The following is a 26,488-nucleotide window of genomic DNA, read 5'->3' as shown; positions in this document are numbered from 1 at the left end:
CGAATGTGTACTTGCAGCTTCATGGCAAACCATTTCAGAGGACACTCAACCACTGAGCTATCAGAACAGCCTGTACACAACTGTAGATATGTGAATCAGAAACAAAATGTAATCAAGGTGAGGATACAGCTCTCACAACTACGGGGGCCAGCGCTGGCAAACGCCTGTCCCCGTCCAAGCATAGAAATGGGGCAATGGAAAAATTGTACACCGGTAATGGGGCAGGCAGGAAAATGGGGCTGCTTCTGAAAAGAGCGGGTCGGGGTCTGCAAAAGGTGGTGCTAGGCAGCAAGTGGGATTTCGGAGCCATGAAGATATACGAGTAATGGCTGGCAAACACTGACGGTTAGAAACACTAGGGGGTGGGGTATTTGCAACATGGCCCGAGCTGTCCCCAGTGAGAGCAGATTAGGATTCACTGGCCCACGGCATCTCAAGGGCTCCTCTTTGCAACCAGTGGGCTGAGCCCATCAGGGCTCATCCAAACAGCGCACAATGGGGCAGTAATAGAATTAAAGGCCTGAAAGCATACGCTAGATGGTCGCAGGGGTGTGGGAGCATTGTTAGCCGTTAAACAGCTGGAGCGCAATGACACTTTGCATGGGAGGGGGGGGGGCAGGGGCTTAGAAGCAAGAGGCCTGGGTGGGTCAAAGTTCATTAGGGGCTGTGAGACGGTACAGGTGGTATAAGGTCTGGGTAGGATCGACAGAGAGGGTGAAAAAACAGTTCACTAAAATATGAGTGCACATGTGAGCGGGGGTGGGCACGCAACTGGTCAGCTCGGTCCAGTCCGCGTGCAGGCCGCAGCTCCAGCCCATGGAAAAGCGCGAGAAGAGCCAGATCTCCTTGCGGTTGGGCCGGTAGCAGTCGCAGGGCACCTCCAAGCGCACGTTCTGGACCAGGTGGCGCCCGAGGGTGGTGCCCCCAGTCTTCTGGATGTGCAGGAAGATGATCACGTCATCGCCCTTCATGCCGAAAGACAGAGCCCGCTCCAGGTCACGCACTGGGAAGTAGTACTTCTTCACGTAGTTCGGGTCCGGGGTGGGAAAGAGGTCCAGGTCCTCCTGGGGGTACCGGCTGGGGGAACCCAAGTTCACACCCGGCCTCACGTACTGGTAGAGGATCAGCATGAAAAACACGGAGCCGACCAAAATCAAGAGAAACTTGCTGGCCTTCTCAACCATGGTCCTCCAAAGCCTCTTCATGTGTCAGCATCTCCCAGGGCGATCTCGGGTGGATGAATGGATGAATAGAGCCTCCCAATCTCATGGTCCACGGCGCCAGCAGGGTCAGCAGCAGGCAGGGACAGGAGTCACCTGTTAGCACCAGATCAGTAACAGGTCAATATCACATGAAAATATAATTCATTGATTTACCAGTGTTACGACACTGACAAGCCTGGTTTGTAGGGTTTACACCAATAAAAAGTCAGAAAAACCCTCACGTAGAACACTGCTAGAGCGCTCTGCACCACCACAACCCCTTCCTCAGTTAGAGGGGGTGTGGGGAGAGACGCAAATCCCCCAGATTAAAGCATAGATGGAGTGCCTTTAAAAACAAATACACCAAACACCATTGAAACGTCTTTCCAGCCGAGTGCCGATAAGATCCGTAAAACTAGGCATTTTAGAGAGAGGAAATATATTTAAAATACACAAATTCACAAACGTACGGGATTAAAAATCAGCATCGCCCCACGAAACAATCCTTCAAGCGGAGATAATGATTAGGGCTCCCGGTTATATGGTATTTCTTTTTTTGCCATTTCCGTCTGTGTTTATCCATATTTATTTTTTGGGCAATTTTTCTGTGTTTATCCACATTTATTTTTGACACAAGCAAAAGACGACGCTATAATTAGTATTTTTCCAGGTTTATTTAGATTGACAATGCACACATGCGCTCAGTTGTTATTGGTCAACACTATACATTAATCTGAAAACTTTGCAGTTTGCAAAATGTCCCAAATATGCTTAAAAGTGCTATCACAAGCCATTTGTCTCAGAGCCTTGCAGTTTCTGTCATCAGCAGAGTGCCACATCCTCTCCCCCACTGAACACCATACTGCCCCACTGAGAGAAACTCACACTGCCTTCAGCTGCAACCCAATTGTACCACAACAGCGCTAAAGCTGTCCCTGGACATCACTATGCGGATTGATGTTTTGTGTATGCAGAAGAGAACACGCATTTGCAATGCAATCAGTCTCGCATTTACGCTACTTTAAGCTATTAGCATTGTAAATGACAATGCCTTTTATTTATCTACTTTAAAAACCAAAACATAAATAAAAGGCAATGTCATTTACAATGCCAATAGCTCAAACTCAAGTAAATGCGAGACCTATTGCATTGCAAATGCTTGTTCTTACAGGCTACACAGCTTGTATATAACACAAGGATGCCTGACAAATGTTGTGGTAGGTCCACATGGGCCCTGCGAGTTATATTATTCTGCTTTTTCTCCATGCCTTCCTTCTCTAGTTCCAGGACCTAAAGGGTCCATCTGCTCTCCCTCCCATGAGGCGCAGTTTACCTCATCATAGGGTAAGCTCAATGGGGAAAAGTTCTCTGAACGTGGTGCACTAAGAAATTTGCTTTCAGTACACTAATTACACCGATAATAATTCACACCAAGAATTGGGTGATTTTGGTTTTTATTGGTTATCTTGTATGCTAGTGTAAGTAAGAGTGTGATGTGGTTTAAATAGTTTTTGTCTTTCAGAATCATTTAAACCTATCATTACAGACAGTGGAGTGTGAGTATTATCACCCCACCAAGTGGAAAGCTCTCACCCAAGTTCGGTAAGAGTAGAGCCCTTTATACTATGATCCTGATGAATGCCGCGGACCCAGTTGGGCCTACAGGCAGAAACATGTTGATCTCACATACAACGTTGGGGGGACACTAATATCCCCATGGCACCGATCACTTTATTTCAAGCTACCATATGGATGTCGACGCTATTAAAATTAAGTAGACACCCATAATGGCTTTTTAATTCACTGCACATTTTTCTTTGGGCCCCCACTTAGTTTAGAAGTGCATCCCTGTCGTCAGGTGTATGTCCGCCTTCTATCAAACCAAGTTTTTAAAGGGCGAGGACTGTTCAATGATGAAGCATGACACCCGGTGGTGTGTGAGACCAGTCCTTCACTTTTTGTGAGATGCCAGCACTCACAAAATAACACTTCACTTATACTAGTAATATTCCTACTGGTAGCGGTTCATTGTGGTAAACAGTTTATGTTGGAGGCTGCCGTCTACCAGTACCCCGTGCCTCTGGTTCCCCTAGTCCAGATTTATCTGGTCATTGTGGTTACATAGGAAGGTGCAAACACCCTGAAAACCGCAAATTCTCTTTTTCTTCGCATTTCTCCGCCTCTTATTCCAGAATAGACTATTTCGAAATCACTCCCTCCTTAGGGATCTGGAAACTGTCATCATATCAGATCTATCCATATCGGATCATGCACATGTAGAAATTGTATGGAGTTGGGTTGGACGTTCGAACCAGACTCTACCTCGCTGGCGATTACCCACGTATTTCTTCCGAAATCCAGTAGACATGGCAGAGATTCGAAAGGGGATTATCGACTATTTTGAGTTGAATTGGCTTCCCGGCACTTCGGCTCACAGCCTTTGGGATGGTTTTAAGGTTACCATCAGTGGGCAAGGGGGGGAGGGGGTCACCTCTGTTGCAATTGCCCGTACTCAGGAATCCCGTCTGGTAGAGGCGAGTTTAACCTCAAAGATCAATTCTCTTGAGCATCTTGACGAGTCTGCCCGCTCCTGCGCAACAGGAGACAGCTGGCCAACTGTGCGCCCACAGAACAAACAAAGCAGAGAAGGCCTTGCTTGCTTTGGAAAAGCAATACTAAGAGGGGGGATATAGAGTGGGTGCACTCTTATCACGCAAATAACGAAAGCGGCATGCTAATACACATATAGCCAAGATCAAGACTTACAGCAGTGGCTGGGTCATCACCAAACAGGCAAAACAACAGGCCTTCTATGATCTTTATCAGGCTCTTAACTCGGAGGACGGGGCCTCTCGCACACTCAGATTTCTAGCTTGGCTCCTGCACCTGGGATGCTATTGGCCGGGCCCACGCAAAACTCTTGGAGGCCCCTATTACCCATGCTGAACTAAAGCAGGCCCTAAATGATCTGCCAATCTGTAAAACGTCCGGCCTGATGAGCTACAGGTTGCCTTCTATCAAGCCTTTCTCCCTCTCCTCCGGGACCGTATGCTAGGGCTCCAAGATACATTCTCCTCTGAATCTGGCCTCACCTCGACAAGGACGGCGGCGGAAATGCTCTCATACCCAAGACTGGCAAGGACCCCTCCCTGTGCGCTTACCATCCCATTGCACTTTTAAACACGGATGCTAAACTCTACTCCAAGATCCTGGTGAATCGCCTAGAGCCATATCTTCCTGGCTTGATTGATCCTGGCCAGGTTGGCTTCATCCGTAACTGGAAAGGGGCCGATAACACCTGCAGATCACCCATTTAGTGGAGAAATCTCATCACCGTTCTACACCTTCCTGCCTTTTCTCGCTCAATGCAGAAAAGGCTTTCGACCAGGTGACCTGGCCATTTCTTACAGTGGTGCTAAAGAAAATTAGTCTTGGTCCGAGCACGGCATTTCGTATTTTTGCTTCCTACCATGCCCTGGATGCTGATGTCCATGTTGACAGCCTTCATACAAAGCCAAAACGCCTAATGAGGGGTACTCGGCAGGGATGCCCTCTCTCGCCTTTATTGTTTGCCCTAGCGGTGAAACCCCTGGCTATTACCATTTGGCATGTGACATTGATCCACATTCGGTCCTTCACCTGTTTTGTTTGCAATTGCCGCCCTAAGTGCGCTGGGGATGCCCAGACGTGGGTCCCAGGCACTCCACACCACTGGAGTCAAGCTAGCCGGGCTGATGAGAGGTGTTACCTCGAAACCGGTCCGGTTCTCGGATGCTTGATTACGTTCTGGGAAGGACATGGCTTTTGTAGTTCGGACTGGACTGTTCCCATGGGGCACAGGGTCAGAGCTGATTTGCATATCGCCATTGTCTAACCCAGGGTGGTGTGGAGTGCAAAAAAACGATGGATTTGGGCCCAGATCTTTGGACTGGGGTGAATGTGTGACATTGATCCACATTCGGTCCATCACCTGTTTTGTTTGAATTGCCGCCCTAAGTGCGCTGGGGATGCCCAGACGTGGGTCCCAGGCACTCCACACCACTGGAGTCAAGCTAGCCGGGCTGATGAGAGGTGTTACCTCGAAACCGGTCCGGTCCTCGGATGCTTGATTCCGTTCTGGGAAGGACATGGCTTTTGTAGTTCGGACTGGACTGTTCCCATGGGGCACAGGGTCAGAGCTGATTTGCATATCGCCATTGTCTAACCCAGGGTGGTGTGGAGTGCAAAAAAACGATGGATTTGGGCCCAGATCTTTGGACTGGGGTGAATGTGTGACATTGATCCACATTCGGTCCATCACCTGTTTCGTTTGCAATTGCCGCCCTAAGTGCGCTGGGGATGCCCAGACGTGGGTCCCAGGCACTCCACACCACTGGAGTCAAGCTAGCCGGGCTGATGAGGTGTTACCTCGAAACCGGTCCGGTCCTCGGATGCTTGATTCCGTTCTGGGAAGGACATGGCTTTTGTAGTTCGGACTGGACTGTTCCCATGGGGCACAGGGTCAGAGCGGATTTGCATATCGCCATTGTCTAACCCAGGGTGGTTTGGAGTGCAAAAAAACGATGGATTTGGGCCCAGATCTTTGGACTGGGGTGAATGTGTGACATTGATCCACATTCGGTCCATCACCGTTTTTGTTTGCTATTACCATTCGGCAGACTGATTCCATCACTGGCATTCCCCTTTGGAGACCGAGCACATAAATTGGGGCGAACAAAGCAAAACCAAAGGGGATGATGGACGGAGTGTTTAACATTGCAAGCACTCACCCCCAGTCAACTGATCTGGGTTTAATCCATCATCATTCTTTAGCTCACTCCGCGACCCCAGTTCAGATATGGCCATATGCAAATCAGTCTGACCCTGTGCCTCATGGTAACAGTCCAGCCCAAACTGCCAAGCCATGTCTTCCCTGGACCGGAAACAAGCATCCTGGGACTGGTTTCTGGCTAATCAGCTGTCATCAGCCAGGTTAGCTTGAATCCAGTGGCAGTTCGGGCAGGACTGTTCCCATGAGGCACAGGGTCAGACTGATTTGGCAGGGAATGCCCAGACGTGGGTCCCTTGCTCCCCTTGCTACTAAATTCAAGCTAGCCTGGCTTATTAGCCAGAAACCTGTTCCAGGATGTTGTTTCCGGTATTCCCCTATTATCCCCCATTATCAATCCTAGGACATGAATACCAATGGTTAACAAGTATATTTCTGTGTTCATTGTACTGTATAATCTGAATGAATCTGATAATATGAATTGCGTGTGCCTCATGAGGTTAACCAATATGTCCAAACCCCAAGCGTTAAATCTCACAATATCCAGGCAGGATCTCCCCGCCATCTAGGCTCTCGCTCCCTTCCAGTGGGCCCCACATGACATTCGCTACTTAGGCCTCAAGCTGACCCTACCCTATGGACTGGGACGAGAGCTAATTGCTCACCATATCGAAAATCTGTCCTAGACCACCTTCATGGTTGGCAGCCCCTACATGTGTCCTAGATGGGGCGGCTTAATGCCGTTAAGATGCCCATCCTTCCTAGGGTCCAAATGCTCCCCACGCCCATTCCCCGCAAGGATATCATAGATCTCCAACAAGATATTCGTGCCTTCATATGGGATAGAGACAGCCCAGGTTCTCAGTCTCTGTTTTAATGCTCCCATAGACCGGGGGGAATTGGCCTGCCCCAATATCTTGGAGTACGACTGATCAGTGCCTCTTTGCTTTATATCGGAGTGGGTTGTGAGTGAAGGAGAGAAACATTGGTTTCACATGGACCGGGTAGTAGCTTGGGACCTTGCCTGACTCCCTAATCGTGCACAGCCATAGAGTGTTTATTTTGTGACCCCTATCAGGACCGACCTTGAATTTTGGGACAAGATTGACCTTCTAAGCAGGCTTACTACGTTCCCCTCTCTCAACACTCCCTTGGCATGCAATCCAGACTTCACTCCAGCCTTAGAACCGCATTCATTCCGGGAAGTGGGCGACTGTCGTACATGGCGGGACCGGTTCATCAGACACTCTTTATCAAAACATTTGATCACAAACAGGAATTTCACATACCCAAAACAGCCAACATGCAATACTGCCAAATCTGTCACTCAAAAACCCTCTGAACACTCAGGGTGCGACCAGACAACGTACTCCTTTTGAAGCGTCAGGGCCTAGGACGGCACAAGAGATCTGATCTCCAGCACCTACCAAGTTCTCCAAAGTTCTGGTATGACACGCTTGCATGCATTTCAAACGTAATGGCACTAAAACACAACTAAGGATATCTCGCAAAAGCAATGGAAGACATTCTGGCGAGATACCCCCAAAATACATGGTAGTATACCACAAGGTGAGACGGCCTACAAACTGATGACACAGTGGTACTATACGTCGTCTCGCCATTGTACTATTTATCGCACTACATCGGATCTTTGCTGGAGTTGTAATGCAGCCCCAGGTGATTTTCAACACATTTGCATGTTGTGTTCGGTCATAACCACTTACTGGAACGAAAGTTTGGGCCACACCAAGGGTGTGCTGCACTTTCCCCTACCGAACACCTACATTATTATTATCCTGGGTTTACGGCCTATGGAACTTGAGGGTATGACTACTTATTAAATACTCATTACAGTTATTAATTTCAAACCTGCAGGATCTTTATGGTATATTCAGTGATATTTGCTCATTACATAAATATTTCCTATTATACTCCCAGTTTTTAAACATATTGCATATTACTCAGCTGAAAGCTAACTTTAATATTTAATTTGCATGCTACAATATAAAATGGCAGTGTAGTACACACCAGTCCATCCACATTATGACCACTACAATTGTTGTCGGATATACAGATGCTGTACCTCTGAACTTGCGGTGTGCTGGGGACTCGAAGTTGCTCCACACTTATTTCTGAGCCGTGCCACAAGATTCTCAAAATCTCTAACTTCTGTAAAACGGACAGGTCTGTTCCCTCTGGTACTGATGCTCACAACTTTATTGGCTGGATCTGGTTTCTCGACCCCGATTACCTGATGATAGAATTAGATCTATTAACAGATTCGTGGTTTTGATTTGCACATGCACTGGTCCACATGCACTAGTCATTTCTGCACAGAATGAACGTGTTCCATGAAAAAAATACAAAATGGCATGAACTAATTGGTCACTTAGATTCTCCAACACCGATTCCCTTCATCCTGCCACAATTTATCCTCAACTCTTTTAATTGTGAAACACAAGAAGTACATTACTGAAATACATATCAACTTGGTGACTAGACTTTCTAGGGCAATCTTTGTCAAACCTTAATGAAATATTTGAAAATGAAGACACAGCCATGCAAGGCATGGAAGATTTAAGACAGATGTGGTTCTTGGCATACACCAGCCTAGTTAGGGATTGTATGAAAGAAACTGCAGGTTTGGATAGCAGAACAATTCACATTGGCAGAAAACTATCAAACAAGCAGTGGCAAAACCAATTGAAATGGACTTGGCAAATTGGTGCAATTTCTTTTGTTTAATACAAGCATATACTACAAACAAACATAATTGCCTAAATGTGGTTGCCATATGCTTGCAAAAAATTAACTATTGTATATAATTTAAAAAGAAAAGTACAAGTGCTTCCTAGTAGGCACAGGCCAATGACTCTTACTGTAGTAAAGAAAAGGTACCATTCGCTATGAATGTAACCTTAAGAGATAGTTTAAGCACACAAGGATGACGATGGAAGAAAAAAAACATGCATTGACAAAGACAGCACTTCTTGCCTTTAAAGGGAAGTACCCACTTATTGGCTTTGCCAGTGGATATTTGCATCTTTCTGGCATGTCACAACACGAGTGTGCAAGTGTTGCAACCTGTACTAACCAGCAGGTTGTAAAGTCAGCATTCACATGTGTACCCAGGGTGGCCATCTCATACACCATTCTAAGGTGACCACTGTGTGCGAACATGCTTATAACAGCTTAGCATCATAAATCGTAAATGTCATGATACTACCACACACATGCATCCTCATCAAACAGAGATGAAAGGATGAGCAATGGGGTGGTTGCAGGCGGCACAGTGGAGGTTGGGGGTTTGAAGGATCAGGCTAACATTGAATAGGTGGGTGAGGGAAGTAAAGAAATTATATTAACGAAAAAAATAAAAGGCAATGTGATATGGACTGCTTTTAAAACTACTTCACATTCACAAAATGACCTGGGCTGATATCAAGGTTGAGGGACAATCCTTTCGGCCAATTCTTAAGAGCCAGCTGGCCCACATTAGCTAATAGCTGCGATTGAAAGTGGCTGCCCAAAAGCTTCTTTGTATCTGTATGTATGTGAATATGTTTGTGTGGTGGAGTGTGATGACAGGGGGTCTCCTCAGACAGCGCAAGCTGTCTGTAGGCAAGACATAATAAATTATATAGAAGGGAAAGAAAAAAATATTGGTCAACCAGCACTTAGATTGAAGTGCACTTCTTTTTCAGTGAAGATGTACATGTGATCTGACTAAATGACCTCCCTTGTGAATGACAGTTGAACAGATCAATGGCTTAAGAGCCCTGAGCCTAAGTCCTTCAATGTATTCTATGTATATGTAGTTTATTTACGACATTTGTTGGATAAATGAGGCTAGGGGACAATTAAACATGCCTTCTACACCAGACCAAAAAGCAATAATAGAAAACGAATATGCTGCATACCAGTTATGTAGCTATTAGATTCAGAAATAGTCTTAGGAAGTGTAACAGATAGCACAGGGTATGTTCCCTGTCATTTAATTTTATTCAAATCACAATTCGAATGTTTTGAACTTTGCTATGGAACAACGGGGGCAAATATATTTAATTGGTAAAGCTATTCTTCAGGAAAAGATTGCACCATTGTTTTAGTCGCTGTGGAGTCATTAACCGGTGTGCAATAGTCACAAGCAAGACAAGTCTGTTTATGGGTTCCAAAAGGTGCTAAGAAAAATGTATGCTCATTAATGAATTAGTGAAATCCTACCTCAACATAAGTCCATAAAATGGTAGTTTCATAAGGCATGAGAAAGTGTACCTGAAAAAGTGCTGATGCCTTTTAAGGATCACAAGATCTGATGAGTACTGGAGTGAAGAAGGCGCAAAAATGATGTACTGGTGACCTGTTATTTCTTTGAGAAAGGGCTGCAGGAGCAGAAGATATATTTCTTTCTATGTCACTTCTGAGTCTCGTAGGACCTGTATGGATGTCTTTACAACCTGTAACACACAGTACCACTGACCTCTGCTTGTCAAGGGGGTCGTGAAAATATGAGTAGAACTGGCCTCTGCTGGGAGTATTCTAGAGGGTGATAACAGCTGATTGGCTGAATGCCAACATTTGGTCCTTTTTTTTAAAAGGACATAGATAGGCTACTGTTTAGATGGCCTTGGTCCATTTTAGCCTATGAAGGTTTTAAGACACTGCTTGACTATTTTACTGTGGGACTCCCATCTTGATTACGGGGAATGCTTCAGGCATGTGAAACTAAGAAAGATACCCTAATACTGAATAATTGTGAAGGTTGAGCATAGTGGCAAGATGGTCCTGGATCAGTTGGGTATCACTGTCAGTTGTATTCTAATTCTGTATTTGTATTTTGTTTAAGAATGAACTGAGTAAACATAGTTTCTATGGATGTTCCAGCACTAGCTACTTCATTACACTTCTTTGTCTAAAGAATTCTGATTCAATTCACAAGTGTCAACTAGCATTGATACATCTTCCTTTAAATGCACTTTACTTTACTTTACTTTGCATTTGTATAGCGCATAAATCACACGAAGGTCTCAGAGCGCTTGCAGAAGAAAAAGATCATAGAACTCCCAGCTGTGGACCCGCAGACAGGTAGGCAGGGCTAGAACAGCTACGTCTTTAGTAGTCTACGAAACCTGAGGTAGTCGGACTCAGTCCTTATCTGAAGAGGAAGAGAGTTCCAGGTTTCAGGGGCTGTCTTACTAAATGCCCTGTCACCATTTCTGGCTGTGGGAACCCTCGGGATGGTAAGAAGGGATTTGCCTGAGGATCTCAGCATTCTTGCTGGTTTGTGGGCTTTTAGCTTGCGTTCTAAGTATGCTGGTCTTTGTCCATTGATGGATTTATGGACCAGGCAACATAATTTGAACTTGATACGCTTTTGTATAGGGAGCCAGTGCAAGGACTTTAGGCAAGGCAGAGATGGGGTGCGGGCCGGCAGGTACAGCACCAGCCTTGCAGCGGTGTTCTGGAGGACCTGTAGGCGGGCCAGGAGAGTGATATTTATTGAGGACAGAAGTGCATTTCCATAATCAATCCTGCTGATAATGAGTCCTTGTACTAAGGGCATGCGAGCTGAGAGGGGTATCCATTTAAAGATTTTCCTCAGCTTGCGTATAAGGCCAAAACCAGTTTGCACTACTTTATTTATGTGGTCAGCCAAGGAGAGCTTGTTATCAATTATTACCCCAAGATTCCTGACAAAGGGTTTGGGCAATGGACAAGGACCAAGAGAGATTGGCCACCAATCCTCTGACCATATTTTATCGGCTTTTCCAAAAAGCAGGACCTCAGTCTTACCTGCATTCATCATTAAAAAGTTCTGGGTCATCCAGTCATGAATAGATAACATGCACTCTTTAAACCTTGATTTAGTTTCATCTGGGTTGTGGTCTGTTGTGACCAGTATTTGGGTGTCATCTGCGGAAGACACGGTTCCAAAACCGTGCTCATGAATGATCTTTGCCAGGGGGGACACAAAGATTGAAGAGCGTAGGGCTCAATATTGACCCCTGGGGGACGCCCTTGTCATTGTCATGAAAGTTGGAGGAATGAGCTCCAACTTGGACTTTAGACCGCCTATTGGTCAGATAGCTCTTTATCCAGTGTAATGCGGAGCCTTCGACACCAGCCTCAACAAGGCGCTCTAAAAGAATGTGATGTGAGATGGTGTCGAAGGCCGCAGATAAGTCGAGGAGGACAAGTATGGCAGATTGGCTGGAGTCCAGAGTCATTGTTATATTATCTACAATTTCCAGCAGGGCAGTTTCGGTGCTGTGCGATGCCCTGAAGCCCGACTGGGATGGGTTCAGGAGCTTATTGGATTCCAAGTGGCTTATGAGTTGTTTATTAATCATGGACTCCATAATTTTTTCAAATAGAGGGAGGAGGGAGATAGGTCGATAATTGGGTAATGATTTGGGGTCAGCCGAGGGTTTTTTCAGAATAGGTCTTATTACTGCTTCCTTCCATTTCATGACCAGAATAGTACAAAAGCAAATGCAAAACTTTGAGGGAAATCAAAGAATGAAATAGCATACATATTGCAGACCATGTATGGTCCTCAACACTCGAGTAATAAATATCTTCAAAGGAAGGTTTGCAAACAACTGCCAGGATCCCACAAAAACACAAGCAGAAAATATTGCAGTTGTTTGCACCCCCACCCCTCGGTTAGAATCCCTTGAAACGAGTAATTATTGGATTATAGATAGTATATACCCACACTTAAAACAGAATAATGTTTTTGCAGTGATCATGAATGTCCGAGACAGTCTTTGAAAGTTGCATCAGGACTGGTATCAAATTTGATTTAAACATGCTGGGTGTTAAACATGAGAGAACAGGGTGTCAGGAGACACCTGGTGATTACAATGCTACTAAATAACCTCCTGTTAAGAGGATTCACATGCCAGATGCAGGCTCTTGCGTAGAAGGGCTGGCTCCCATCTCAAATATTTTTTTTTATCAAGGAGTAATCACAGCATAAACCCGAATAATTTCAGTAAGATGAGTCATAACATCATCTGCTTTACCTCCCTCAGTGGAATGATCACGCTGCACTGGCTCCCATCCTGGCTGGCAAAGCAGACGTAGTTCTCAGAGATGCACATCTTTCCCAGGGTGTTATAGTGATTAGACGGGACCCATAAGAAGCATTCATGAACTTCCACTAAGCGCTCTTCCTTCGGTAGCCTGAAGAATGTGCAGAACTGTTCACTGTGGGCTCGGCTTTCAAGACCTCTATGGGAAAAATCATTGCCCCATTAAAAAAATATCCACAACATTGGCGCACAAGCAAGTAGCTAAAAAGCTGTGATATATGCTACTGGCAAAGCAAAAGTCCCAAAACAGTTACGCGTCAATCTACTAAGTTTGCTAAAACAAAATGAAAGAAATGCTGGTGGAGTCGCAAGCTGAAACACAGGCAGTACATGTCATGTCAACGGTGCATTATCAACCCAATATAGGAGTTACTGGATGCAAACATTTGGTTGCAATTTTAAGATCAGAAAGAAATTAATACATCAACATATGCACTAAAAGGTCGGTTCGCTAGTTCCAATTCCCAATCTTACTTACCTCATGAATATTAATGAGGTAGGTTGTACATTGTGTAGAGTTTGGTGAGGGGCGCTAGGCCCTCATTATGCTAGGTGGACAATTAGACACGGACACCAGAGTGAGGGTTAGATAATGGGCCGTGAGCACGTGCACTCAGCCCCTTTTATTGGCCAGGGTCATCTGACCTATGACACCTGGTGGTGGGTGGGTGTTTAGTGTGGATACATGAAACTGAGACACTAGACCGTGTCTTACGTTACTACATCCCTCCCAACCTTAGTTAAGAAAATTACCCTAACTAAAGTCCAACCTGTGGGAAAGAATAGAATTCACACAAACCCATAACTCAATCACGACGATTCCCAGGTAGTCTTCTCCACTGCTGGTCACGTCAAATACTGGCAATGGTGTCTCTTCTTGCCTTGGCCGACTTGCAGCTTGTGGGTGGGCTGTACAGTCTCTCTCGCTCAGTTTCACATCCTGTGAACGTGTAGAAGTAGGACTAGCAGGTCCCGAGTGAGTTGTTTTCCGCTGGACCGTCCTGGTCAAGGTGTTTGGTTCAAACTGGTGTCTGTCCTTGACGGGGATATTCAGCTGCAGGTTATCCCTCTCACGGATACCCCTCTCTCGTGGGTGTCCTCTCTCACTGGACGACCCGGAGGCCCTTTTCTGACAGGCTCCCACTGGACCGGAGGACATGCCGGGTCCTCTCTCCATGTCCGAAGCTCCACATGAAAGGGTGTTGTTGGCGCTGGTTCCGTCGTGTGCGACCTTCGGTCTTCCAGAATCTTCAGCGCGAGCTTCAACAGTCCGTCTCTCGGTGTGGGATCCGCTGCCACCGGTGTCCCTGAGGCCTCTGCCCCTGGATTTCCGCGGCCCTGTGTTCGTTCCATCCCAGAGGTGGTTGTTGCCAACAGACCGGCCTGCTCGCTTCTGTCTTTCCTGGGCGACTGTCGGGTTCGCACGTGGATGCTTACTTCCAGTGATGTTTCATGTGTCCCGGCCGTGCGTGTGGACGGTCATGCACCTCTCACGTTCTCCTCGGTGTTTCTCCTTCTTGTGTGTGGTAGTGCCTTGGTCCACACTCCTCTTTGCTCTGCTCCGGTCTCTTGTCCTCCTGTCGTCGTGCTGCTCAGACCTTTTCTCCTTTCTTCGCTTTGCTGGTGGCAGACGTGCCACTCAGACCTCTCCTCCATCTTCCTTTTCGCAACGCGGTCTGGTCATCTTGCTGTCTTCATCTTCCTGACCAGACTTCTCCAGGCAGCGTGCACTCATCCTGTTTCCCCCTGGTCCTGTCCTGGTTCTTGGACACTGTCTCCTTCTAGTCTGTGACTGGACCGGTCGTTGCGATCTTCTCTTTAGACTTTGAATGTTGAATTGTGGTTGTCGAAGTTCGCTTGTCCATGTTCGTGGACTGTGTCTTGGTGTTCGAACTTCTTGAACCTCTTGCCGGTCCACTCTGCCGAGGCTCGCAGGCCATCTTCGGTTCTCCTGCTGGAACTCTTGTGATGTCACTGTTTGTTGACCCTTGCTTCGGTCACCTCCTGTCGTGACTCCCGGTGGGTTGGCTTTTGGTGCGGCGATCTGGCTGGCCGGCTTCTTGGATGCGTCACGTCGTGTGACCGTCCGGGTTCTTCGTGCGACCATCTGGTTGGTCGGCTTTTCCCTTCTTCTTTGTGACCAGACTGAGTGGTCGGCTTTACCTTCTGCGTGAGTCCTCACGCTTTGCCGTCTTCCGTGTGCTCGCTCTTCGCTCTTTTACGGTGCTTTAGCGTTGGCGCGCTATTGTCTGCTCTCTTCCTGTATTTCATTGTGTGCAGAGGGTTACATCACGACTCTTTCTTGCTTCTTAGTGTTCAGGTCGTTCCCGTTACTTCACGGGGTGTGCTTGCTTTCTTTCTGGGACCCTGGAGCAGTGTTGGCGGTCGTCGAGCTTCCTCACTGTGTCACACTTGCCTGGTGGGAAGTCTTGGGACCACTGTATCTTCGTGTGGTGGTGCTCCTTTCTCTTCCTGCGGTGCAACGACAACCTGTGGCCATCAGGTGCCGCTCCTCCTTCGTTGGTCTCTCCGTTTGGCTCAGTGTGTCCGGTGATCTGTGATACTGCTCCGTCGTCCTTCCTTGTGCGTGGAGTTCCTTCACTCCTTGCGCTTTCCTTGCGCAGTGCTGTGCTGTCCTGGTGTGTGGAGTACCTTCACTCCCGGCGTGTTCCTGCACACTTACTTGTCGGTGACTTGGCGGCTCTCTGACTGTGTGGCGTCTGTGCGCCAGTCTTGCGCAGCTGCGTGGCGTTGCTGTGCCAGTCTTGTGCTGCTGTGTGTGTGTCCTGTGTCACTGTGTAGTGTCTCTTTGGTGGCAAAGTTCTCTGGTGACTTGGCACCTGTTACCACTGTTCCCCGCTTTGTTCATCTTAGGGAGCCCTGTCGCTCCTGCGCGCATGCTGCGTGCAGCCTGTCTTGTTTTCCTGTACACTTCCCTTGGCTTGCCGTGTGCTTGTTTGTGCTTTTGGCTGACCTGGCAACTAGGTGGCAGTGTTCCTCTTCTCTTTGCCTGACTTTACTGCTCCCAGCAGTGTCTGTTCCTTAGTCTCCGTGAGGGAAGGGGGCAGGGTGAAACACTGTCGCCAGCCTGGACACTGCTGCACCCTCGTGGGACTCACACTGATGTGGTGAGTCTCTTCACCCTCCTTTGTGGGCATTGCACGTGTGCCTTACTGTTAAGGTGTGTGCTTGCACTTACTGGCAGATGTGGGGGCACTGCTCCTCTTCACTGCGGGTCAGCTCCGCATTGTGCACTAACGCCCGGCAGCTCTTCACACGCAGCCGGTCACGCTCTGACACCTCACACCCTTCTCCCGGGGTAGGCAGCGGCGGCAGGCGTCCTTGCAGCTCGGCCCCGCTTGCTTCCAATTTTTCTGCACCTCTTCGGCCAGTCGCTGGCCAGACGCTTTCTTCACTCCCCTCCGCCCCACCGCTGTAGCCTCATGCTTCACATGCTGCACGGCGGTGGGGGCTGTAGCGGCGTCTCAGCCTCCTTCCCCGCCTTTTATGATCGCGCGTCGCTCATACTGTGGAGCACTCTTGCCCCTTATCTGTTGGTGTGCACCGGGTTTCACTTGTGTTCCGGGAGGCCGATCTTATCGGCCGTAGATCAGATGCCCCCTTCACGCTCTTTTACTCCGGCACTGCAGCCTTACTATTCACACACGGCGCGGCGGGGGAGGGGTGTTGGCGCTGTCTTCCAGGTCGTTCACTCTCCTGGGGGCTTTGGGCAGTCTATACCTCCTTTCGTGAGGGGCCCAGCGCCAGCCATTCACTTTGCGCAGCATTCCGCCCCTCTGATTTCGGCGGCGCTGGCTGCAAGCCGCCATGTCTTCACTTGGCCCCTTTTTACTCTCGGGCATCGAAGCGGGTAGACTCCGCTTTGTATGGAGCTGTGCGGGCAGGTATCGCGGACCAATGCACAGTCCTGGGTCATACAAACTTCACTTTTGACCCTCTATGCGGGGCTTAAAGAGCGCGGTAGGCTCCTGCTGGCTCTCTTTGTGCTGGGCCGCCTCTCTCCGGGGTCTCCCCCCACGCAGCTCCTCACCTACGGACCGGCAGGCCTCTTCTGTCACGCGGGTGAGCTCCGCGCTGGTCGCCTCACAGTAGGGGCACTCTGTTGCGGCTGATGCGGGTGGGCTACGCTCGGCGAGCACTTTTCTCCTGGGGCATGTTCACACAAGGGGAGACTCACGCTGGGCACATGAGGTGCTGGGTAGGCACACCTCTTGATCCGCATGTGGGCTCGGCTCATACCACGCAGGCCTCTTGGCGGACGGCGCCGATCCTGCGGGAAAGTGGGGGTGCGACTTCGCCCTGCACTTCTCTCTCCTTTTCCCCCGAACCTTCAGCTGTGGCACGCTGGGCACAGCTCCGCCCTCGTCGCCATTGCAGAGTTTGGTGAGGGGCGCTAGGCCCTCATTATGCTAGGTGGACACTTAAACACGGACACCAGAGTGAGGGTTAGATAATGGCCGTGAGCACGTGCGCTCAGCCCCTTTTATTGGCCAGGGTCATCTGACCTAAGACGCCTGGTGGTGGGTGGGTGTTTAGTGTGGATACATGAAACTGAGACACTAGACCGTGTCTTAAGTTACTACACATTGACACTTGCTCCGATTGGTGGCCTCCTGAAGTCTGCAGACTACCATGTTTGTGATCACCTTTCAATAAAGCAAACTTTGTTTAGTGCAGCCCATGTTCCTTAAATGAAAAAGTTCTGCGTTTAATAGGAAATGTTTTCTTTTCCTGAAAAGTCTGTTTTAGAGTTGGCAGTGGCAACTGGACCACTGCCTACTCGCCAAAGAGGACAAGAATACATTACCACCATAACTCGGAAGTCTGCACTTTTTCAAAGTTTTGTTACCACATTTTGTTCACAAATATATCTATATATATATATATATATATATATATATATATAGAGATATAGAGATATATATATATATATATATATATATATATATATATATATATATATATATATATACACACACACACACACACACACAATAACACTGATGTTTGGAACTGACACCTTAAACATGGCACCTACTAACAGGTCTTCAATATCCGGTTGCAAAGTCCTTTTAAGATTCATTGCTAAAATGGTTGTGCAGTTGCTAACAGCAGGTCGGAACGTTTGCGGCCGTACAAACATTTTTACTTTTGGCCCTACAAACATTATTGTGGGAACTTTTATATTGTGTGTTGCTGCCACCTGCATGGAATAGCAATCAACTGGAAAGTAAATTATCTTCTATATAGAGTATCGCTCTATTTAGTGTGCATATGTATGGAACCATAGGGCCAGAATTGGATCCAAAAGCAACCTGGAGCAATTTGATGGTAGCAGGTCACCTACTCAGACTTAAACATACACGTTGACAGGTGGAACTAAAGAAACAGTAAAACAATCCAGTACGCAACTAATCTTGTGTCTATCGCAGTAAATCAGTTTACATGCCCATCGCAAAACTGAGCGGATAGTGCCACAAAGGGAAAACCAATGTAATACTTTATGGCCTAGAAATAAAATGTGCATCAAGCCCTTCGACAAGAAACGTTAGAAAGCAAACGAATAGAGATAAGAGATATTTTTAATGAGAGCAAGCAATACAGCATCCTCATGCCTCCTCCTAACTGCCACCCCTCACTCCCCGTCATCATCATTCTAGAACAGGTAGCATCTTGTTACGTAGCTACAGGTAACTAAGACACCACATCTTGACCCTTCCTGATCCCCCTACAACAGATTCACCAAAGTAGAACGAAACTAATTACAATGTAATTAGAGGCATCTACCATAACAGAATGCATAGTACAGAAGGAAAGTCACATGCTACTGCTAAACAGCATGGGAGGAATGCTGCATCATAACTAATATCATAGCACCCAAAGGAGTAAGCAATAATGCTTGAACGGCAGAACAATCCCTGCAACCCTATCGCTTCTCTCTACAACATTACATCACAAAATCAGCAAATCTTTACGGCAATACTACAGACCTGGCCACACAAGTCGCTGTAGTGCCACCATTTGATTCGGCAGTGTTAGTACCCCTGGTGGGATTCTCCCCCTGTTACCCTGCAATCCCAGTATAATCTCATATCTATTCCCTGGATTGTGGAGTATCAATTTGGCCACATTTAGTAGTTTGCCAGTTCAAGTACTTTATTACATCTTCACATTCTGCCAAAATGCCAAACCATTTTTTTGTCATTCACTAGGGCGGATAACAAACTTTCAAAACTTGAAAGGGTTCTGACCCTTACCCAATCTCCAGCTGCTAAATGCACAACTTAAACACCATGTTTTTTGTCATAATATGTTTTGTATAGCTTTTGCATTTTTGTCAAATTACTCTTCGTCACCGGAGACCACTTGCTACAAATTTTAAAATTCAACCAACCCCTGTTATCTATTGAAAAAGGCCCTGTCCCCCTTGTAACGTGGCCTATGGGGACATTGTCGTCTTCTCGAAGTTACCATGAGCTCCGCAGACACAGCTTTGCGCATATTACTACAAGCTTTATTTTTGCAGAGACTTTGTTTGTACTTTTCACATAAGAACTGCTTGCTGTGTGAATTCTCTGCCAGTTCCTGGGATTTAGACTGAACATTTTGAGCAAGGTCGACAAACAATGCAGCTTGTTATTATGTTCTGGTCAGGCACTACCACTTAGACAAAACATACCAATGCAGCTGATGTTTTGAAATTGTACTTTGGTATTATGGGGATACGTGCATAGGGAACACAAGCTTCGAGAGGGACTTTCCAGGGAGAAGAGCGAGACAGCACCTATGATGTAGAACTACCGTATGTAGTCTAAGGTATGGGGTCTGCAGACAAAGCTCAGATCTTCTAATATATAATAATACTGCTTCTTAGCAAGGGAAGGGAGGTTAGGCTCTATTGTCCTTTCATGATGACATCTCCCTTCATGATTTACGGACTAGCTGCTGTGCTGACTGTATTTATATTATGCACGTTCCTGCTTGTTGTGGCACGTATTCTGCATATTAGAGCACGTTAGTTGAAATAAATTGTGTCTCTGTCAGATTTTATTGTGGACGAGTACTAGAGTGCGCGCGAAAGCGTGCTTCTTGTAACCGCAATTCCTGAGAGATTCAGAAGTGTTGTGTTCCGGGGTGTCTAATCACATGATCCTATGTGAGTGAGTAGGAGGGCAAGTGAGACACTATAGCTAGCCCGTCATGGGTTCCTGGGTACTAAGGTGATAGGACGACTCAGTCCCTGTGCACCAAGGTCCCATAATCCTATGCATAGTTGTGTTCTTGGGCACAATCCCTGCAACATGGAGCTGCCAATGTTTGGTCTGGTAATTATTCACGGGACTCTTGAGTAGCGATTGTGCTTGTCCACAATACCCTCTCACCGGCATTGGAGATGTCCGGGGTGATGGCGGAATAGCCTCCTATATTGGTAGGGTATACCTCTTTCCATAGGTTTTTCAAGCTTGAAATTTAAAAGGTTGATAGTCCCAGTGTTGCGCTACCGTTTTGCTTTATCTTCTTTTTAATCACAAATATGACAAACCCGGTCTCTATTGCGACTCTTTTACCACGTGGTGGTTACAGCTTTATTGACTCAACACGTTGTCCACAATGTGGGAGCTAATATTATTTTCGTGGTTGAAGACGATCCAGCCTACCATTTTGAAGTCTTCTATTCTTGGGTTACTTTTCCTGCGGTGAATGTGAATGATAATACTGTTCACACGTACACGGCCACTGCTCCTCCGCAGCGTATAGGACAAATGCATTAATTGAAGTTCTGCTGACGTCTGGAAGCATACCATTTGGTTTAATGGCACCCTTCCTCACCCTGTTTCTTTTGTTCAAATGGGCCCCTTGTCTAACGATGGGATCACTTGGCTTGTTTTGGCAGCCTTTACACTGCATCCAAATGATCTCAATGTTACTATTGCAGAGCTACAAACACTTTATACTCAATTGGTCCTTATTCATAGATGAGTCATACAATTTATGGCTCGTGAACTTCAAACATCTCCGGCTGGAGTTGCTTTCCTCCGGGCACCTGGTCAGGGCAGAGGCCTTGTGATTAGTCCCGTCATGATTAACTTTGTGATGGGTAAACATCCTCAAAATCGTGATGAATGCCATTTTGGCTTGCACAAAAACTTGAGTAACTTGAAGCTGTTTTTCCACATACTTCTCCTGTTACAAAACACAGAATCTTTACCATGAGTTTACAGAGTGGTCTTATTCCTCCTTTTGCAGACTGCACAACCTGGGGGACAGTATTCGCTTCGGTAAATACACTGTACTTTGGCACTCCCTCCATGAGCGTTCTACTGAGCATTCTGAAGAAAGTACAGGAGGAACATGGGGCTGGTTCAGCCCTGGATTTGGGGATGAAGTTAGTGGGAATCTTCCCTGTTGTTTCAGACATGACTCTGCGTGAAAGCCTAGTGGCGGTGGTGGACATAGAGCGGGAATATCAGTTACCGATTATTATTGCGGAGGTGTATTCATTCTTGGGTCGCAATAGTGTGGGGGGTACCCCCATTCACACAGACAGAAAGTAAACACCCTCCTGAAAAGGAGGATCGTCCAAACTTTCCTAAAAAGGCTTGGTACAAACATATGTGGCAGCAACAACAGAAGCCTGGTTCTCGTGCGGGTTCGCCTCCACCTGATGCTTCTGAACTTTGATATGATTTACCGTTCTAAAATTAAGACACCCGAGAGGTTCAGAGTTCCTGATCCTCGTTCTCCTTGTTTCTTTCAGGAATAGTCAGATCAACAGTTTGGCAGAGGAGAGCGACAGGATCAGAGACAAGGCGAGTTCACACAAACGAGATATGACCCGCAGCGCCAGTTTGACAGTCAAACAATAGAAGGATTAGGTGTGTCTGAATCGGCAATCTGCTGGCAAGATGGTGGGGGAGGGGGTGGAGCGGAGCACAGCCTCACTCACAAATCAATAGGCTGCACTCTGCTTTCACACAGGGGGGCTAATGTCCCAGTATTGACACTCGCCCAGATTGGAGACAGAGCAGGGGAGTCGAAACATTCATGCACTTCAAAGAACGTTACCAGGCACTTCTCCCACCTGCCAGGAGAAGGTATACAAATAAGACCTTCAGATCCACTCTTCAGTACTACTTCACTTCACTTTTGGACCTGCGGGAGGACTCTCACAGGAAAGCCTGCTGCTGTAGCTTGCTGTGCACTCTGCAAGAATGCTGCTGTGCCTGGAAGGACTGTGTTGCTGACTGGAGCCTGCCCTGAACTCTCAGAGGCCATCCCTGTTGTTGGGCCCTACATCTTCACCTGCACCTAGGACTCCCAGAAGTGAGTCCAAGAGTTAGTTTGCAGGCTTCTTGTCAGAGCCAAAGGGACATAAAAGGTACTCACCATCTTTAACCCACACCTGCACCCTGCCTGAGTGAGTCTTGAACCCCCAAGCGGTGTCCCTCCTGTCCTAAGCTCTTAGTTGTGGTAGTTAAGATGCCCAGATAGCCAATTTTGAAAACGGAGGCTAAAAACTGCTCTGTGAACTAGGAGGAGACTGCGACCAACCAGCTCGCTGGTAGGATTGACTTTGCGGCTTCCCCCACTACGTTCTTCTCTGCAGCACCAAATCAATTTTAGCAGTTCTTCGCTACTGGGTTATCCGACCTCGTGGAACCGTCTTTGGAAATAGCCCTCTGCCTTGTCCCGATGGAGATATTTGCCTACCAATTCAACGACTTTGTCCTAACGTAGAACTTTTCACTGCAGCTTCAACCCAAAGCCAACCAATGATGAAGCTCCCTCCTCAGACACTTCCTGCAGGCTTTCCCCACTGAACTTCACCTTCTCAGGCCCTTTTTCTCAGAATTTCTTCCAGGTACGAAGGTAAGCGCTGACTGGGCCTAACCCACTTTGTGCATCCGTACCTCTCCATCGCGGTCAGCCATATCATGTGATTAGATGTCCACGTTTGGAACTTTGATCTTTTAGGCACTATTTTTCAATAACATCGTTAACAAATTCATAGCTTTGGTTTAACTGATTAGATTTTTCAAATAATTTATTTAAATGCATCTATTTTTCTAAATTGGTTTTGAATTTTCCTTGTGTTGTGTTTTCACTTTATTACTGTTTTTGTGCTCCATAAATACTTTACATATTGCCTGTAAGTTAAGTCTGACTGCTTCTTGTGCCAATCTACCCAGACTTAAGCACATGATAATTTACAGACTTTTTGTGGTCCACTCCTTAAGGGAATGTGGCTATTGTTTGACCAGGGCTCACACTCTAGTCAACCAACAACCCTAATAAAGAATGTGTGCACAGACATTTAAAATGACAATTAGAAGAAACACCCAATATGTTACTTTTAACAGGAACACCTATAGTGCACACCTTGACAAAGCATGTGGATTTTTTAGCACTTGCGACCTTAACTGAGCTGGGTTCTAAGCGTTCCTAATGTTTACAGATAAGAGATTAAATGAAAAAAAAGACTGTGAGGCCTAAGGTTCTATTTCATTCCAATTCAATAACCAGGTACTTTCTTTGCACACTTGACTCGCTAAAGATTGTGACAGCAGGCATAAAAGGTTTACTCCCAGGGTGGGGAGGGGGGTAGCGACTCAGATATCGCATAGCACAGTATTATCAAATCTGAATCTCTTCTAGAGACTAGCCGCATTATTTAAAGGGAAGTATGCAATGACTCTCAGTCCACATCATGTACATCCTTCTCTCTAACTATGCCTCCAACTTACGTCCATTTGTCACTTGACAACCCCGCCAACAACCACCCTGCTGGTATCAATGCATCTGTCTACTGCATTACAGATCATACTCTTTGGCTTCTGGGACAACTGTTGGGAGTACCCATGGTGTACAGTACCATTAAACCCCCTTGCAAAGCCAATAGGTCCAATGGCGGAACCTATCGGTTTTTCTGATGCTGGTTTCCCTTCTCTAGCCGCCTTTTCGCACTATGGTTCCCTACAGACTAATTTCTTTCATATTTTGGCTAACACTTTTTATTTACTTTACTCTAACATTAGTGATTTTCTCTCAGTACCGCTGTTATATCTTTTCTCTGGCATCTTATTTCTTTGTCCGGTATATCATCTTGTTCATCCTTCACGCTGAAGTGAGAGGTAGCGGTACAAAAGGGGATGGTGATGGACGGAGCATCTGAACCAATCAAACTCACACCCAGTCAACAGATCTGGGTTTAATCTATCACCGTTCTTTAGCCGAGTCTGCCACCCCAGTTCAGACATAGCCATATGCAAATCAGTCTGATCCTGTGCCTCATGGGAACAGTCCGATTCAAAAAGGGGGTGGTGATGAGCAGAGTGTCTGAATTAAGCAGACCACTCTTACCCAGTCAAGAGATCAGGGCTTGATCCATCACCGTTATTTAGCTCACTGCATCACCCCAGTTCAGAACTTGGCTATATGCAAATTAGTCTGACCCAGTGCCTCATGGGAACAGGGCAGACCAAACTACCAAGCCAATTCTTCACCAGAAAGGAGACAAGCTTCCGGGGACCGGTTTCTGGCATTTCAGCCGTCGTCGGCCCAGCTTGCTTGAATCCTGGTGGTGCAGTGAGCAAGGGACTCATGTCTGAGTATACCCTGCCACACTTGTGGTGGCCAAAAACGATTCAAAAAGGGGGGTGGTGATGAACAGAGTGTCTGAATTAAGCAGACCACTCTTACCCAGTCAAGAGATCAGGGCTTGATCCATCACCGTTATTTAGCTCACTGCATCACCCCAGTTCAGAACCTGGCTATATGTAAATTTTTTCTGACCCAGTGCCTCTTGGGAACAGGGCAGACCAAACTACCAAGCCAATTCTTCACCAGAAAGGAGACAAGCTTCCGGGGACCGGTTTCTGGCATTTCAGCCGTCGTCGGCCCGGCTTGCTTGAATCCTGGTGGTGCAGTGAGCAAGGGACTCATGTCTGAGTATACCCTGCCACACTTGTGGTGGCCAAAAACGATTCAAAAAGGGGGTGGTGATGAACAGAGTGTCTGAATTAAGCAGACCACTCTTACCCAGTCAAGAGATCAGGGCTTGATCCATCACCGTTATTTAGCTCACTGCAGCACCCCAGTTCAGAACCTGGCTATATGCAAATTAGTCTGACCCAGTGCCTAATGGGAACAGGGCAGACCAAACTAACAAGCCAATTCTTCACCAGAAAGGAGACAAGCTTCCGGGGACCGGTTTCTGGCATTTCAGCCATCGTCGGCCCGGCTTGCTTGAATCCAGTGGCAAAGTGAGCAAGGGACTCATGACTGAGCATACCATGCCAACTTATGGCGAACAAAGCGGTACAAAAGGGGGTGGTGATGGACGGAGTATCTGAACCAATCAAACACTCACACCCAGGCAACAGATCTGGGTTTAATCCATCACCGTTCTTTAGCCCACTCTGCCACCCAAGTTCAGACAAGGCCATAAGCAAATCAGTCTGACCCTGTGCCTCATGGGAACAGTCCAGCCCGAACTGCCAAGCCATGCCTTCCCTGGACCGGATTCAAGCTTCCTAGGACCGGTTTCTGGCATTCCAGCCGTCTTCAGCCAGGCTTGCTTGAATCCAGTGGCAAAGTGAGCAAGGGACTCACGTCTGAGCATAACCTGCCAACTCATGGGCGAACAAAGCGGTACAAAAGGGGGTGGTGAATGCCAGAAACCGGTCTTAGGAAGCTTGAATCCGGTCTAGGGAAGGCATGGCTAGGCAGTTAGGGCTGGACTGTTCCCATGAGGCACAGGGCAGACTGATTTGCATATGGCCATGTCTGAACTGGGGTGGCAGAGTGGGGTAAAGAACGGTGATGGATTAAACACAGATCTGTTGACTGGGTGTGAGTGTTTGATTGGTTCAGATACTCCGTCCATCACCACCCCCCTTTTGTACCGAAGTGAGAGGTAGAGCAGAATGACTTACAAAGCAACTGCTTTTCAGCTGGTAATCCTAAAGATCTCTAAACACAGAGGAGAGGCCTGGAACAGCATACATCTGCTAAGACAGGCACTCTGCAAAGAGAGCCTCACACGCACACACACTGCAGACAAGTCTCCTATTGACACAAATATTCTGCAAAAACAAAACTACCTGCTTATCGCATCCACACACAGGCAGCCTTCAGATAGTCTCCTGAAGAGGCAAATTAAAAACTAACACATATACGTCCATTGCTTAACAGTCCTCCTGCTTAGCAGACCCAAGTGTATGTGCACACACAACATGACAACACAACCTCTGTAGCAAACAATGCCAAAGGCAGGCCCATGACAAAGCAAGCACACCATTGCTATGACTGAAGCTTTTGTCTAGACAAAGATGGAAATAGAAAGGAAAGGGGCACGGGCGGCAGGCTAGATTTAATTCATATGGTGAAATTATCCCCTC

The 26,488-nt window shown here is 47.0% G+C and overlaps 1 protein-coding gene across 1 annotated transcript in view; it reads right to left on the bottom strand.

Annotated features, from left to right (window-relative positions):
• Nucleotides 1–26,488, bottom strand: part of TBC1D8B (TBC1 domain family member 8B) — a 720,472-nt gene that overhangs the window by 645,273 nt on the left and 48,711 nt on the right. The window contains exons 3-4 of the mRNA XM_086967215.1: nucleotides 12,999–13,206; nucleotides 8,054–8,221 (exon numbers count right to left, since the gene is read on the bottom strand). Of these exons, the coding sequence (XP_086823341.1) occupies nucleotides 8,054–8,221; nucleotides 12,999–13,206 (376 nt within the window). The remainder of the gene's footprint in view (nucleotides 1–8,053; nucleotides 8,222–12,998; nucleotides 13,207–26,488) is intronic.

The sequence above is a fragment of the Lissotriton vulgaris genome, chromosome 4_1 (assembly GCF_964263255.1).
Source record: "Lissotriton vulgaris chromosome 4_1, aLisVul1.2, whole genome shotgun sequence".
Classification (NCBI taxonomy): domain Eukaryota; kingdom Metazoa; phylum Chordata; class Amphibia; order Caudata; family Salamandridae; genus Lissotriton; species Lissotriton vulgaris.
The sequence above is the reverse complement of the archived record's forward strand: the minus strand, read 5'-3'. Positions and strand labels throughout refer to the sequence as shown.